Source organism: Pelodiscus sinensis, chromosome 7, assembly GCF_049634645.1.
Source record: "Pelodiscus sinensis isolate JC-2024 chromosome 7, ASM4963464v1, whole genome shotgun sequence".
Classification (NCBI taxonomy): Eukaryota; Metazoa; Chordata; order Testudines; family Trionychidae; genus Pelodiscus; species Pelodiscus sinensis.
Genome location: NC_134717.1, coordinates 535,264 through 551,988, shown reverse-complemented (window position 1 = coordinate 551,988; position 16,725 = coordinate 535,264). Strand labels below are relative to the sequence as shown.

Here is a 16,725-nt window from a genome sequence, read left to right as displayed (position 1 = left end):
AGTCGCAGCCGTCAGCCCTCCTCCCCCCGCTCAGCACTGGCTGGCCCGGGAGAGCAGGACAGAGAGTGAGGGGCACTGGCGGGGGGGGGTACCGGCAGGGCAGCGGGGAGCAGGGACTGCGGGAGGCTGCAGGTGAGGACGAAGGGGTGTCACTTTCTTATAAGCCATCCCCCCCCCATCCCTCGGTTCCTTCCTTCCCCCTCCCTACTTGGATCCCGTGGCTGTAACCCGGAGGGGAAGTGATGCCCTTTAACCGACACTGCGGGAGCCTGGTTCGATACTCCCCCCCCCCCCTTCCCCTGTACTCACCCGCCCCTCGCCTGCCCCTCTAACCAAAGAGCTTCGGGGCTGGCACCGATGCCCTCCCTGCTGCCGCCTTCGGCTTGAGCTGGGGCTGGTGCAGGGGGCTGGGGGCTTTGGAGCGGGGCCCGGGCTGGAGGTGCCGGGGCCTGGGGGCAAAGCCGAATCCGATCTCTGGTGCAGGGCTTGGAGTGGACGGCGCCGAGTTCTCGAGAGGTCTCTGTCCACATCTGGGCCGGACCCGGGACGGCTCCAAAGGGGGGTTGGGCCGGCTCAGAAACAAGCCGCGGGCGCTGGTTTCTGCCCCAGAGGCCTGCGCTGGCGGGGGGGCGGGTCTCTCCCGCGCGCCGGACGTGGTGGGTGGCGAATGGGTCTTTGCACACGGGTTGGGGGCTTCGATTCCTTCCTTCCAAGCCGGAAAACCGACAAATCCGAATCCCCCCAAAGGGCAAGAACCCAGCAGCCTCGTGTCCAGACCAGACGCTCCCCTGGGGGCCACCTTGAGGCTGGGGGACCACGGCGCATACACCCCCCCCCCCCATATCCGGGCGCTGGGCTGGCTGGGGTCTCACAAGGCAGAAACTCTTTTCCAGTTTTTATTTTTTTTATTTTTCTGTTTGAAATTCCAGAGAAATCCGCCCCGTTTCCACAAGCCCCTCGATGCCCTTCGGCTCCGGGTCCGCGCAAGCTCCTCGGACCTGCCCTAGGGATTTACCCCCCACCCCTCCCTCAGGCCCGCCCCTCGTCAGTCACTGCGAGGACGCTGGCTTTGCCCTCCCGGCCCCTCCCTCCTCTGGGCAAGCGGGGACTGAGTGCCCCCCCCCCGCAGTGAGATCGTGGGGAGGGAGCATTCTGGGGCAGCCCCCCAGCTCTGGGGGCATGGTCTCACCGCTGCTGCTGGCTGTGCCTGTGTGCGCTAGCGGGTGTGCTGCACATCCTGGTTGGGCAGTCACTGTTTGCTGTGCTCGGGTTGTGGGCTGCTGGTGACCCCTACTGGCCTGTGTCTGTAAGCACTGCCCAGCGGAGGGCCCTCATGTCAGGTAGACCATGGCCCAGCCGGTTCTCACCTGAGCTGGGAAGGGGTCTGAACAAAGGGAGGGGGTGGCTGGGAAAAGGGGCAGTCTTGGCTGGGAAAACATGAAGAGACTGCCCCGTGGCTCGGTCCTTTCCCCGCCGGGAGAAGCGTTGGGTCTCCTGGGGCCCATGGGGCCGGAGCTCCCCTCCCTGCGGGAGCCGTGCCAATGGCGCAGCCGTGGGAAGGGTGCGCAGCCGAGACTCACGTCGCGTCCCCAGAAAATTGCCCTGCTGCCCGGATAGGCACCCGCACCCTGGCCCCAGGGAAGCCCTTGTCCAGCCAGGCAGGGCGCAGGATGGGGGGGGGGGGGAGTTCCCCAGGTACATCCGCCAGGGGGCAGCAGGTAACGCCGCTCCGGCAGGGTCACGCCTGGTACAAACCCGGCGCTGGGTTGCTTGGAGCAGGGCGACACCTTGCGGCTGCGCCTTGTGTTGCAGCCGGGAACGAAGCTACCCGTGCAGCTCCTCTATGCGTGCTCCCCAGGCCCTGCTTGTGCCGTGGGGCGGGTGCACGTGGCGATTGCTCACGTGGGGGGGCCCTGCAGGGAGACACACAACTGCAGCCACCCGTCGGCTTCCTGCTCCTGAGCCCCGACGGCCAGCTACGGGTGGGCACAGCCCGGCGTGTGGCAGCAGGGGCCAGGCGTGCTCGGCCGCCCAGCCGGGAGCCCTGCGGTCTCCGAAGTCGCCAGGCGAGCTCACAAATGCGGCGGCTGGGAGGCGCCAGCGGATCAGAGCGTGGGAGCACCGGGGGCTGCGGTGGGTATCACGCCTGGGAGCTCTGGGCAGGGCCGGAGCGTGCAGACCCGCGGCCGCGCGGCCCACGTGCACGGGGGGGGGGGGGGAGGTGGCAATCGGTTAGCATGGGCTTTGTGGGGCGTTCATAGCAGGGGCGAGCTGGAGGCATCTCCCTGGCAGAACTGCTGGGCTGTGTGTCATAGACCTTGCACTGCTCATAGGGGAGGGAGACTCCCCCTGGCTCGGTTGGGTTGGGGCAGGGAGGCACTGGCCGGATCTCTGATGGCCCCAGCGACTGGGATTTCGCGACGTAAGTCATGAGACAACTCCTCTAGCTCTGCGGTTTATTGACCGTGCCAGCCCCACGCAGGGCGCCCCGAGTCCTGCCCCCTGCAATGGGGCGACCGGGCCGCTCTCCCCTTCGCACGGGGCTGCACTAGCGGCCTGTTGCGGGGAGGGGCGGGGGGACCCGAGGTGTCACCGCCATTGTCAGGTCTCGCTGGGGCTGAGCCGAGCCCCACTCCCCGCAGCTGGGAGTCTCCCCCCCCCCCCGCCAGGGGACAGTGGAGCCGCCCGCAAGCGGCCCCGTGTCAGGCACCAGGGGGCCCGCGCCATGGGGCTACTGAAATTCCGGCAGGGCCACTGAGCCCCGGGACCGAACCGCCGGCCTACAGCTTGTCCCAGCCGCTCTCGTGTCCTGACACGACGGTCGGCCCCGACTCCCCTCCTCCTCCCGGCCCTGCCAACCCCTGTGCCCGTCTGCAGCCTCTGGGACCCTGACACCCCCCCCCCCCAACTACTGCTAGAGGGCTCCAGCCAAACCAGAGACCAGCCCCGCCCCCGGACTCCCTGCCCTGGGTCAGACCAACACCCACCTAGCCTGCCCCGCCCGCGTCAGACCAACACACACCTACCCTGGTCCCCCCCTCAAACCAGCACCCACCTAGCCTGCCTCCCCCCCAACGAACACCCACCTACCCTGGTCCCCCCTCAAACCAGCACCCACCTAGCCTGCCCCCCCAACGAACACCCACCTACCCTGGTCCCCCCCTCAAACCAGCACCCACCTAGCCTGCCTCCCCCCCAACGAACACCCACCTACCCTGGTCCCCCCTCAAACCAGCACCCACCTAGCCTGCCTCCCCCCCAACGAACACCCACCTACCCTGGTCCCCCCTCAAACCAGCACCCACCTAGCCTGCCCCCCCAACGAACACCCACCTACCCTGGTCCCCCCCTCAAACCAGCACCCACCTAGCCTGCCCCCCAACGAACACCCACCTACCCTGGTCCCCCCTCAAACCAGCACCCACCTAGCCTGCCCCCCCAACGAACACCCACCTACCCTGGTCCCCTCCCCCAAACCAGCACCCACCTAGCCTGCCTCCCCCCCAACGAACACCCACCTACCCTGGTCCCCTCCCCCAAACCAGCACCCACCTAAACCTGCCTCCCCCCCAACGAACACCCACCTACCCTGGTCCCCCCTCAAACCAGCACCCACCTAGCCTGCCCCCCCAACGAACACCCACCTACCCTGGTCCCCCCTCAAACCAGCACCCACCTAGCCTGCCTCCCCCCCAACGAACACCCACCTACCCTGGTCCCCTCCCCCAAACCAGCACCCACCTAAACCTGCCTCCCCCCCAACGAACACCCACCTACCCTGGTCCCCCCTCAAACCAGCACCCACCTAACCTGCCCCCCCAACGAACACCCACCTACCCTGGTCCCCCCTCAAACCAGCACCCACCTAGCCTGCCCCCCCAACGAACACCCACCTACCCTGGTCCCCCCTCAAACCAGCACCCACCTAAACCTGCCTCCCCCCCAACGAACACCCACCTACCCTGGTCCCCCCTCAAACCAGCACCCACCTAGCCTGCCTCCCCCCCAACGAACACCCACCTACCCTGGTCCCCCCCTCAAACCAGCACCCACCTAGCCTGCCTCCCCCAACGAACACCCACCTACCCTGGTCCCCCCTCAAACCAGCACCCACCTAGCCTGCCTCCCCCCCAACGAACACCCACCTACCCTGGTCCCCTCCCCCAAACCAACACCCACCTGCCATGGTCCCCGTCCCCCCATAAGACCAACACCCACCTAGCCTGGTGTCTTGCCCCCCTACCCCGTGGGTCTGGATCACTGGGCCCATCTGTCCTGTTATCCCCTCTCCCCTCCCGCCGCTACTGCCCTGCATCCCACCAATGGCCCCATCCCCCTGGGTATCTGCCTCCTACTTTCTCGCTGCCTCGAACCCAAGAGAGCCGCTTCCGAGGCCGGCAGGCCTCCCGAGCGGCGCTAATCTGTCCGGGGGGAGGGCTCCTCCTTGCCCCAGAGCCGGGCTCAAGCGCTCATACGTGAGGACCGGCGTTCAAGCAGCGGCTGGGCCAGAGAGACGCTGGGCTGGGGGCCTCCAGTGACCCGCAGGCGGGAGCTGCCCCTTCCTCACCACCCCCAGACGCTGCCCTGCACGGACCTCCCCTCAGGGCCGGGCTGGCACAACCGGTAGCGCTTGGCTCGGCCCCAGAGCTTTTCTGACACCGAGGGGGTTGGGGAGAGATGGGCGGGGGGGACCCACCCCCCTTGGGGGTCCAGCCACCTGCCCAGACAAACCCCCTCTGCCCCAGAGGGCCACGGAGCAGAGAGGGGTCCCTCGGAGCGGGACCCAAAGGCAAACCCGCCCCCGCCCCCCGGCGCGCCCCGGCGGGCTCTAGTGGTAGGGGCCGTTCATGTTGTTGAGGTGGGAGGCGGGCATGGCGCCGAAGGGGCCGGCGGGCGGCAGGCCGGGGCTGGGGTAGAGGCTGGGCGCGGAGCCGGGCCAGTAGGAGAAGCCGCTGGGCGCCACGCCCGAGGCCATGAGGTTGAGTTTGGAGATGCCCGCGAAGGGCAGGGGCGCCAGGCTGCCCGGGAGCTTGTAGAGGGCGTGCTCGGGCGCGGCGGGCTGGCACACCTGCGCCAGGCCCTGGAAGTCGAACTTGTAGGCGTAGCGCTTGCCGTGCACCTTGGTCATGATGCTCTTGTCGTAGTAGTAGCGCAGCGCCCGGCTCAGCTTGTCGTAGTTCATGTTGGGCTTGCTCTTGCGCGCGCCCCAGCGCCGCGCCACCTCGTCCGGGTCCACCAGCTTGAACTCCCCGTTGGTGCCCTCCCAGGCGATGCAGTTCAGGTTGGCGCGGTCCGACAGCAGCTCCAGCAGGAACTGCCACAGCTGGATCTGCCCGCTGCCTGCGGAGCCAAGGGCAGCGTTAGAGCGGCCGCGCCGGCCCGGCACAGCGGCCTGGCACCCCTGGGCCATGCACCGCCCCTGGCACTCCCCAGCCCCGTGCCTGGCGCTGGCCCTGAGCCAGGCTCTCGGGATCGGAGATGTGCCATGGACACGTGCGCCCCCCTCCCGCCGCACACTGGATTTCTATGGCGCGCCTGGGGCCAAGGGCGTCCCATCCCCCGAGCCGCCCGGCAGCTGCCCTGGGAGACGCGCGTTGGCGGTGCCAGCCTGGCTGTGCCCAGCCCACGAGTGACCGGCGCGGGCCCGAAGGGGACCTCCCACCGGGCACCCAGAACTCCCCAGAGCTCGCTCCTTGGTGCTGCCCCTGCGGAGGGAGCGGCTCACCCGTCACCACCGTGCCCGGTGACTGGGGGCCCTCTGGCAGCGGGTCGCCCTGTGTGGACGGTCTCAGAGGAGTCCCCAGGCGTGTGCTGCCCCCTAGTGGAGCGGGACCAGCAACGCCACAAATATCCGAGAGCTGGCAGGTGAAGTGACCCCCGCGCTCCGTCCTTTTGCGCCAGGGCTGCAGGGGTGTCAGCCGGCCCCGCCCCCAGGGGTGGTGGGCCCAGAGACTCTGTCCAAGCCCGGAGAAGGGCTCCCTGCGGCTGGCTTGTGTCTCTCGCCCGCAGTTGGCCCAACAAAAGCCAATCCCTCCCCGCCGGCTCTCTGGCCTCCTGAGACTGACAGGGCTGTACACACAACTAGGACTGACACGTCTCTGGCGGCCGCGCTCAGCCCCCAGCCGCCTCCCCCAGCGCTGTTCCCGCACGCAGCACAAGGCAGTCTGGCCCAGAGCTTGCCAATAACCCCGGACAGGAGGTGCTTGGGGGGGGGGGGAATCCGGGGTGGCAGGATGGGGGAAGGCAGCGGCGGCAAGAGGCCCAACACCAGGAGGAAAGGATCTGATGTTACTGCACAGTCACGTAAACCGAACAGGTCTGCGCCCCACGTTGGGAAGCTCGGGCCGGAGCTGTGGAACTCCCTGCGACAGGACAGAAGAGACCCCGGGCTGCCAAGGAAATGCCAAGCGCGTCCCTTGACTTCGCTTCCACTCAGCCAGTTCTTCACCCGGAGACACCCAGCGTGCCCCGCCCAACCCAGAAACCAAGGCCGGGTGCATTGCAAAGGGGGGGGGGGTCTCGAGCCTTCCTAGGGGGCGTGGCTTCGGATCAGAGCGGAAGTGGAATGGGGGCGTGACGTCGGGACAAGCACAGGTGGCGTGGGCGTGGCCTTGGGCCGAGCACAGGTAGAATGCGCGTGGCCTCAGAGCAGAGCACCCACTTAGGAAAACTAAACGACAGCGCCTGTGGCTGAGGGGCTGAACTTGCGGGTTCACGGCGGTGCGCTACAGCCCGTCCTAGAGCTGCAACGGGGGCTCTCTGCCAAGTGTATTTAAGCCTGTTCAGGACACCTCAAGTGTCTAGCAAGGCAAAACCTGGCCAGAGAGGAGCTGCCCGCCCCGTCTGTGCAGACAGCATCCGAGGAGCGAGCTGGACCGCTGTGCCGGATACATGTGAGTCTGCAAAGCGCCCCCGGACTCCTGGCTGGTTTTGCGGACACAGACTAGCCCGGCTGCCCTCTGGAACCTGCTCTCAGGCCCAGGAACCCTCCCTTAAATCTTCTCCTCTGACCCCCTGTGCAGCGCACATCACCTCGGGACCGCCTCGCTGGCTGTGCCAAAGCCACCGCTGACCAGCCACCAGCCGCCACTGATCTGAGCAGAACCTGAAATCAGGCTTGTCTCACAAACCCTATTTCCACAGCACTGCGCTCCTGCCCTTGATGTCAGTATTGGCTGAGCCCCACGGGAGTTTCTCCAGGACTCTGTCCACGACTGACGTCGGGCTGACCAGCCTACAGTCATAGACTCATAGACTCATAGACTTTAAGGTCAGAAGGGACCATTATGATCATCTAGTCTGACCCCCTGCACAGTGCAGGCCACAGAATCTCACCCACCCCACCTAGAATAATCCTCTCACCTGTATCTCAGATATTGAAGCCTTCAAATACTTTGAAGACCCCATCTGTGTCATCCCACCTTGCCCCTTTCAACCCCTGGTCCGACAGGAGCACTGCCCCCGCCCCATTCCCCTTTGTGATGTAGTGTCAGTACCTTGCTGGTCGCTATGCTTGGGCTGTGGGTGACTCCTACTGGCCGGTGTCCAGAGTTAGCCCTAATGAGTCTGACCGGTTGAGGGCAGCGAAGGAACTAGGAAGTGAGGGTTGGGGGAAGGGTCAGTCTGGGGCTGGAATCATGAAGGAACCATTCTAAGGAGGGGGCTGGAATCTAGGGGCCCAGGGACCCCATCTCAAGGGGTCTGAGGCATCCTCCCTAGACTCATGTAGACACATCACGTTTATGCTGTGCTGTATCTGAGAGAAGCAATAAACCCTCTCTATTCTACTGGCTGGTGGAATCTGTTCTTGCTGCTACACGGCTGCAGGATCAGAGGAACTCCAACCCATTGTCACACCCTTGCATTTAAACGTCTGGAGCCTGCATTTGTTTGTTTGTTTGTCTGTTCAAAATAAAGCCATACTTCCCAATTACCTACAAATACCAAATTTTGCATAAACACTACTACTACTACTAAACCCTTGTACTGCAAGTGGAGTATTGGTCATCTACAAGTCCCCTCCACTTCACTCTGGGTATGTCTACACTACCCCGCTAGTTCGAACTAGCGGGGTAGTGTACACATACCCCCCGTCTCCAGACAAAACTTCTAGCTGACTCCAGGAATACCTCAGTGTGGTGGTGCGTCGGGGTTCCCCCAATCCTGCACCCCCGTAGCAGCAAGATGACTCTCCACCAGCCAGTAAAAGAAAAAGGGTTTATTGCTTCTCCAGGATACAACACTGCATAGATGCCATGTGGGTATAAGGAATTAGGGCAAGGCAGCCTCAGACCCCTTGGGTAGGGGTCCACAGGCCCCTGACCCCTCAGTACTCAGGTTAGTCTCTTCCCTTCATGTTTTTCCAAACGAGACTGACTTCCCCAAACCACACCCTTCCTTGTTCAAACTCCTTCCCTCTCCATTGATCTGGGCCATGCTTTACACATCAGGGCCCTCAGGGCGACCCCCCGCTGGGCAGTGCTTGCAGACAGAGGCCAGTAGGGGTCATCCACAGCCCAAGCATAGCGCCCAGGGAGTGGACCATACCCCCACTACATCTCACCAGTTGTCATCCTTCAGTCTCAGTAGATCTTCCCCACATTGTCCGAGGTCTTCCTCTTCTGCATTTTCCTTGTGGGTTCCATGGGAGAGCTTGACAGACTATGCTGGAAGATGGTTTTCTGAGTGTGGCCTAGCCATCCCCACTTTCTTCTCTTGATTTGAAGGCCAAGTGGTTCTTGTCCTGCTCTGTTCCAAAGCTCCTCATTTGTGACAAAGTCTTGCCACTTGATGTGAAGGATGGACCTCGGGCATCTGTTTAGGAATGTCTGTAGCTTGTGATTTGAAGACGTTTTAGCATGCCAGGCCTCGCATCCATACAAGGGCACACTCCTCACATTCGTGTTGAAGATTCACAGTTTCGTCTTCGCAGATATTATTTGTGAGCTCCATATGGGACAACTAGTCTCGAATGCAGCTGTTGCTTTCCCTGTCCTCGCACTGATCTCTTTGTCTGTTCCTCCGTCTCTGCCCATAATACCCATAATACTCCACAGTCCAGTCACTGAAGCAGTTTTGTCTAGTGTTGCAACCTTTTCTTCCATGCTTTCATGTTCGTGTGACAGGAGCATGACAGCGTCAGTAAAATCAATGTTCTCCAGCTGTTTGAATGCCCCATTGCTGGCCATCGGTTGTCCTGCTTATAATCCAGTCCATTGTGATCAAGAACAGGAACGGTGACAATAGGCACCCTTGTCGCACTCCTGAGTTCCTGCCACTTAAATTAGCTAAATGTGCTACTTTTTACACCCAAATATGCTGGGTGAAAGGTTTAAATAATTATTTTTGTTTTTCTTGGGGGGGGAGGGGGAGTCATGACTGTTCATCAAAATATTTGCTAACAAAATTAAAATCGAGTCACCTGTTCAACTGTCATTCTAGAGCAAAGAAAATGATTACTGTTCCCAATCTCAAAATAATTCAAATTATCTATGGAAAAGTAATGGAAGCTTTATGCCTTCCTGATTCAAATGTACTAGGGATGGCAATTATTCAGTACAATGGATGGTGTTTGAAGTTGAAATTCTACAAATGTAAAACTGTCCTTTTACTTCCCTTTTGTGAGCACATGAATACAAATTCTATGACACGTATTTAATTCCTTGAACTTTCCTAGAAGTGTAGTCTATGCAAAGTGACTTTGCACCCAGTCAAGGGGCCTCATCTGCTAGTTAATTACAAATCAAATAAGGGGCCAGAGATCCCTGAGGCAGCTCTTTTAACACTCTTGGGTGCAAATTATCTGGACCTGCGGATTTAAAACGATTTATCCCGAGTAGATGTTGTTTAACATCCTCCTGAGTTCCTAATGGAGTGGAAAGTGCTTCATCTCCCTCATGTGATCCAAGCACACCAGCCTGCTTCTTTCCAAATATAGAACATAAATGTTTATTGAACACTTCTGCCTTTTCTGTCTGCATCATTAACATTTTCTCCCTCTCCCTCTAAAACTGGTATCATCCTTAGGATTTCTTTTGTTTATAATATACTTTAAAAACTCCTTCTTAATTTTCTGCCAGCCATGGATCTTTCCCGATATCTTTGGCTTCCTTTACCAATTTTCTACACTTCATTACTTCTAATTTGTATGAATGACAATCTAGTCCCTCGTTTCCCCTTGCTAATTATGGCTCTTTATTTCTCATTGCTGCCTTCACCGCTGACCAACTTTTAGTCAAAGTTGGCCTTGTGGAACGGGGGCTTTTTGGTCCCTGAGTAAACTCTTCTTAAAGAGCTCTCTATCTGCAGCCACATTCAGCTGGTGAACATTTTCCTCCCAATTTCCCTGATAATTTCCCCATCCCAGCCGGGATTGTAGGGAGGGTGTCCCTAGCCTCTGTCAGGGGCTGGGAATGGGCGACAGGGGAGGGATCACTGGATGATTCCCTGTTCTGTTCCCTCCCTTTGGGGCACCTGGCACTGGCCGCTGTGGGCAGACAGGACGCTGGACTGGATGGGCCTGTGGACTGACCCAGCCTGGCCGCTCTGATGTTCTTAAGGTCTGACACTGCTCTGAGTTTGTCGATACAACGTGGCGCCACCCGCCAGCGTGAGCAGGACCCGAGGCCTGGGCAGGGCAGGGATGCTCCCACCAAAACACTGAAGACACTGAGAGTTCAGACCCTTGTGTGCCCCTGCTGCGCACTGGGGCCGAGGTGTGGGAATGGCCCCCTGCTGCACACCAGGGCCGGGGTGCAAGGTGGCCACTCCATCCGGCACCTGCTAGTAGAGCCATGGGCTGGGCTGGACTCTGCCCCCCTGCATGCCTGGCATTGGCAAGAGGGGGTGAGCGCCAGGCAGGGCCGAGTGGGCCGGAACAGGGCACCCTGGCTAGGGGCTGTAATATTTACGGTCGCTGCCCTAGAGGGTCTGGCTCCATACAAAGAAGCCTTAAGGAAAGGCTGTGCCAAGCCGGGGGCTGTGCCAGCCTCTAGTGGCAGGGAGTCCCCCTGGATGCATGTGCTGTGTGAACAGGGTTTCCTGGCTGTGTTGTGAATTTGCCTCCTCCCAGGGAACAGCCTGGGGTGCTGGTGTCACCAGACGAGGTGAAACAAACTTCCTGGGCTAGCCTGACCCTCATCAGTCTGTAGGTATCTCCCTCCCCATGTCCTGTCCCCTCCTCCCAATCCTGTTGCCCAAGCACCCTGGGAGCACCACGTCCTGAGAGGGCTGAGACATCCCACCTGTGCAGACTGGGAAGGGTCCCTGCACCGCTTGTGCCCCCCTACAGCTCTGGCCAGTAGCAGCCCCCACCTTCCCCCTCCTATCTTAGCCCCCGCCCCCCTTTCTGTCCTTGCAGGCTCTCGCGGGAGCTGGGTTTGGAGATGAAATCTGTACATAAGAATGTAAGAGCGGCCAGACTGAGTCAGAACAAAGGTCCATCCAGCCCAGTATGGCCAAGGCCAGGTGTCCTAGAGGGAGGGAACAGAACAGGGAATCATCAAGTGATCCCTCCCCTGTCGCCCATTCCCAGCTGCTGACATCTGTGACGTAGTGGGGGTACCTTGCTGGTTGCTATGCTGGGCAGTGGGCTGTGGGTGACCTCCACGGGCTGCTGGCTGCAGCACGGCCCAGCAGGACAGGGGATGAGTCACTTGGCAAGGGTCTCTCAACCTGTCCGACCAGCTACCCCCCAGGGAGAGAAACAAAGGAAGGTGGAATGCCGCCCCTGGCTGGGGGGGCAGGGCTGGAAGAGAGGTTAGTTTCGGTCTGGGATCATGGAGGAGACAGCCTAGGGAAAGGGGCTGGAATTTAGGGGCCCAGTCTCCCCCATCTCAAGGGGGGGCTGAGGCATCCTAGCCCCAGTTCCTGTAACCGGATTACATCTGTGCTGTATCTTGGAGGAGCAATAAACTCCCTCTGTTCTACTGGCTGGTGGAGTCGGTTTGTGCCACTACTGGGGTGCAGGAGGTGGGGGACCCCAACACGCCATCACAACACCATCCCTACCCATCCTGGCTAATAAGTATTGATGGACCTAACCTCCATGAATTGATCTAGCTCTTAATTGAGCCCTGTTTAAGTCCTGGTCTTCGCAACATCCTCTGGCAAGGAGTTCCACAGGCTGACTGTGGGTTACTGAAGAAAAACTTCCTTTTGTTTGTTTTAAACCTATTAATTTCATTTGGTGACCCCTAGTTCTTCTATTGTAGGAATAAATACATAACTTTTCCTTATTTGCTTTTTCCATACCAGTCCTGATTTTATAAACTTCTATCCTATCCCCTCTTAGCCTCCTCTTTTCTAAGCTGAAAAGTCCAAGTCTTTTTAATCTCTCTTCATATGGGACCTGTTCCAAACCCCCTAATGCCAATATATCTTTTTTGAGATGAGGAGACAACATCTGTATGCAGTATTCAAGATGTGGGCGTACCATGGATTTATATGGAGGCAATAAGATTTTTTTTGTCTTATTCTCTATCCCTTTTTAATGATTCCAAACATTGTTTGCTTTTTTTTACCCCAGCTGCACACTGCGTGGATGTTTTCAGAGAACTCTCCACAGTGACTCCAAGATCTCCCTCTTGAGTGGTTGTAGCTAAATTAATCCCCATCATATTGTCTGTATTGGTGGGATGATTTTTTCCGATGTGCGTTACTTTCCAATTATCAACAGTAAATTTCATTTGCCATTTTGTTGCCAGCCACTTAGTTTGGTGAGATCTTTTTGAAGCTCTTCAGTCTGTTTTGGTCTTAACTATCTTGAGCAGTTTGGTATCTGCAAATTTTGACTCCTCACTGTTTATCCTTTTCTCCAGATCATTTATAAATACATTGAATAGGATGGGTCCCAGGACGGACACTTGGGGAGCCCCACTAGTTACCTCTTTGTTCTGAAAACTGACCATTTATTCGTACCCATGTGTCCTGCCTTTGAACCAGTATCAATCCACGAAAGGACCTTCCCTCTTATCCTATGACAATTTACTTTGCTTAAGAGCCTTTGGTGAGGGACCTTGTCAAAGGCTTTCTGGACCTCAAAATGCACTATGCCCACCGGGTCCTCCTTGTCACGGGTTTGTTGCGCCCCTCAAAGAACGCTAGTAGATGAGTCCAGCTCTCTGGCCGCCTGGTGCAGCCGACCAGGCCGGAGGGATGCGGGGGTCCGGTGTCGGGAGCAGCCCCCCAAACCTCCGAGCTGGGGGAGCCGGCGGCCCAGCGCTGCGCTCAGACAGGCGCTGCAGTCCGGCTGCACCGCTCCAGCCCAGCGCTTCTGGGGCAGGAGACACCGGCCCGGCCGCCAGGCAGTGCCGTGGAAAGGGGGGAACCGGCAGCGAGGCAGACCCGGCCCAGCGTCCATTCCCAGGCGCGTCCCCTCGGAGCATTCACAGGAGCCCGGAGACCGTGGCGACCACGGGCTGGTCTCAGATACCCGCCCTCGCTGTGCCCACGCCGCGCTCCGAACCGCTCCGGGCAAGGAGCTGCGCCCCCGGGATCCAGGGAATCGCCGGGACAGGATGCGCCGGAGCGGCACGGGCTCTGGGTCTACCTTGCGTCGAACTCCGTTTACTCCGGATCTGACCGGGCGCGGTGGCCCGTCCCCGCCCGTGTGGGGCCCTGGTTACCGGGGGCTGCGGCTCACGGAACGGGCCAGCGGTCCAGGCAGCGCGGCGAAACCGTTTTCAGAATATTTCGGGCCGGCCGGCAGCGGAGTCGGGACTCGCGCCGGGGGCTGGTTTGCTCTTTGATCCGTCTGCGTCTTGAAATCTGCGCCCTGTAATGTGCCACCCCGCGAGCTCCGCGTGGAGAACGCAGCGCCGGGGCACGGAGATCCCGGAACCACTAGCTAGACCCCCGGGGGGCTGGCGGGAGGGCGCACAGGCCGAAACTATTCGGGAACTGCGCGGTAGCGGCTAGATCGGGCTCGAATGTACCGCCCTGACTCCGGTTTACAAAGGGCGCGAGCCAAAGGAGCGTCCTTTTAGGGGCAGGTTTACAGGTGAGCGGGCCGGGGCGGATTGTCTTGGCTAGACAACGGAGCGGAGCGGGCTAGATCGGCGGAGCGCCCTGCCGCGTGATTAGGGGAGGCGGTTCGGTAGCGAGACACAGCCCGGGGCGCGCACCTCGCGCTAAGGCTGCGGGGTGAGAGATTCGGGCCCCCGCCGTCCAAGGCGCCGGCACGCGGCCTCCAGCCTCCCCCCAAAGCCTCACATCGAAATTTTATTCCGTATCGAATTTGCGAACGAGCAAATGGGAATGCTCCGATCCGAACCCCCAGGGCTCGCTTCCGTGCGAGGCTCCGACGCCGCGGGTAGCGCCCAGGAGTTCGCGGCCAATTCGGATTCCAGTTCGGCCATTCCCGTGGGTTCCCCTCCCCCTAGCCCAGGGGGGATTTTGGGGTGTAGGTCGGGGGGCGGAGTTTCCCTCTGTTGCCTCCAGGAATCCAGCGGGGTTTGTCGGAAGGTGGAGGCGTCGGGTCTGGAGGAAATTGCAGGTTTGGGGCTTGGCTCCCGGCCGGGACTTCAAGGGGGGAAATGAGTTCCCACCGAGCCCCGCCCCGAAAGAAAGCCCCGGTCTCCCGGATCTGGGTCCCGGCCCGGAACGCGGCGCGCGGATGCCGCGGAGCTAAATTCCGGGGGTCGAAAAGCAGCCGTCCCACCCGTGCAATTTCCCCGCGCGTGGGAGACGGGGTCCCCCTGCAGCGTCCGACAGCTTCTTGTCCCTCCCCCTTTCCCAAAAGGGCTGGGGTCGCCCTAATGTCTCTAACCCGCCGCTCCGTCGGAGCCCAAGGACGCGCCAGATCCCCGCAGACTGAGGCGAAGCGCCGTGTAAACGCTGGGAGCTGGCTCCGTCGGAGAGACCGGCGCGAAGAGTCGTCGCGCTCTTACCTTTCTGCACGCCCGGGCTGAGCGAGCCCCACGTCGGGCTCTTCCCCTCCTTGAACAGCGTCTCTCCAACCGGCTCTGGAGCGGAGACAGAGACGCGTTCACACGGGACCGAGCCGCGCCCGGCCAGGTCCCAAACCGCTTTGGAGGAGCTTTACCTCCCCCCAGCGCCCGCTGGGCGGCTTTTAAAGAGCTGCCCGGTCCCCAGCCAGCCCCTTGCGCGCCGGCGGCGGCGGCCGCTTCCCCCCCGCTGGGGCTATGAAGCCAGGAAACGCGTCCAGGAAAAAGGAAATCCGATTTCCGACAGAGCCCCGAGAGCTTTAAATAGGGGTAAAAACTCCGCCGCCAGGCTGGAAGCGGCGAGCAGGGGAGAGACGGCTGGAGAGCTGGGCGTGGAGTGCGCGGGAGCCGCTCTGGCTGCCTGGCTGACGGCTCGGGACGCGGAGGGGGAGCCCGCCAGCGGGAGCGGGGGAGACGAGCTGGGGGCCCATCCCCATGACCTCAGGCCGGGCCCCGCAGGGAGCGCTGGCCCCCGCGCGGGGGTGGCTCCCAGCCTGGGGCGCCTCGCGGGGGCTGCTGGCCCGTCCTGCCCCAGTGCCGGGCGCAGGGCCGTACCTGGCAGGTACATGTTGAGCAGCAGCGGCTGGGCTGCGACGCCGTGGGGCATGGCAGCTCTGGGAGCGGCCCGCGGGCTGCATGGCTTATGAATCCGGCCCGATTAGGATGATGATTGTGGCACTGGCTCGGGGAGCGGCTGGGGGGGGGCAGCGGGACGAGGACGGGGGGGGGCAGTTTCCAGGCAACTTGCGAGGGGCGCGGGGCCCGGCTGCCGCAATTTCCTCTGCAGAGCGGGCGCCGTAATTAAAGCCGCGATCCCGCTCCGGCCCCCGCCCCCGCCCCCCCTATCGGCCCCGCATCAGACTCTCAGCCAGGCCCCCGCGGCGGCGGGCGGGTTTCTATGGAGCCGGGCGCGGGCGCCTCCTGCATTTTCCGCCTCCTTAACTCTTCGCAAACAGCCGCCCGCGGCCCAGCTGCGAGCCCAGGAGCTGCGGGGGGGGGGCGCCTCCCCACGGCTCCCCCAGGCACCCCGCGGCCCCCGCTCGCGGACCCCTCCAGCCGCGCTCAGCCCCGCCCCCGAGCACCCCAACCAGCGGCTGCCCCGCCCTGCCACACTCACCCCGCCCTGTCACACTCACCCCATCTTGTCACACTCACCCCGCCCTGCCACACTCACCCCGTCTTGTCACCTGCCACACTCACCCCATCTTGTCACACTCACCCCGCCCTTTGACACTCACCCCATCTTGCCACACCCCATCTTGTCACACTCACCCCGCCCTTTGACACTCACCCCATCTTGCCACACCCCATCTTGTTACACTCACCCTGCCCTGTCACACTCACCCCGTCTTGTCACCTGCCACACTCACCCCATCTTGTCACACTCACCCCGCCCTGTCACACTCACCCCATCTTGTCACACTCACCCCGCCCTTTGACACTCACCCCATCTTGCCACACCCCATCTTGTTACACTCACTCTGCCCTGTCACACTCACCCCGTCTTGTCACCTGCCACGCTCACCCCATCTTGTCACACTCACCCCGCCCTGTCACACTCACCCCGTCTTGTCACCTGCCACACTCACCCCATCTTGTCACACTCACCCCGCCCTGTCACACTCACCCCGTCTTGTCACCTGCCACACTCACCCCATCTTGTCACACTCACCCCGCCCTGTCACACTCACCCCGCCCTGCCACACTCACCCCATTTTGCCACACTCACCCTGCCCTGCCACACTCACGCCGCCCTTTGACACTCATCCCATCTTGCCAC

General features: G+C 61.3%; 1 protein-coding gene across 1 annotated transcript; it reads right to left on the bottom strand.

The window, feature by feature from the left end:
- Window positions 1-4,273: 4,273 nt before the first annotated feature.
- FEV (FEV transcription factor, ETS family member) lies at window positions 4,274-15,552 on the bottom strand. Its single transcript, XM_075934415.1, has 3 exons — window positions 15,501-15,552; window positions 14,889-14,963; window positions 4,274-5,340 (listed from the first exon to the last, which is right to left on the bottom strand). The coding sequence occupies exons 1-3, from the start codon at window positions 15,550-15,552 to the stop codon at window positions 4,829-4,831; spliced, it is 639 nt and encodes a 212-aa protein (XP_075790530.1). The 3' UTR covers window positions 4,274-4,828.
- Between the last annotated feature and the right edge of the window lie 1,173 nt (window positions 15,553-16,725).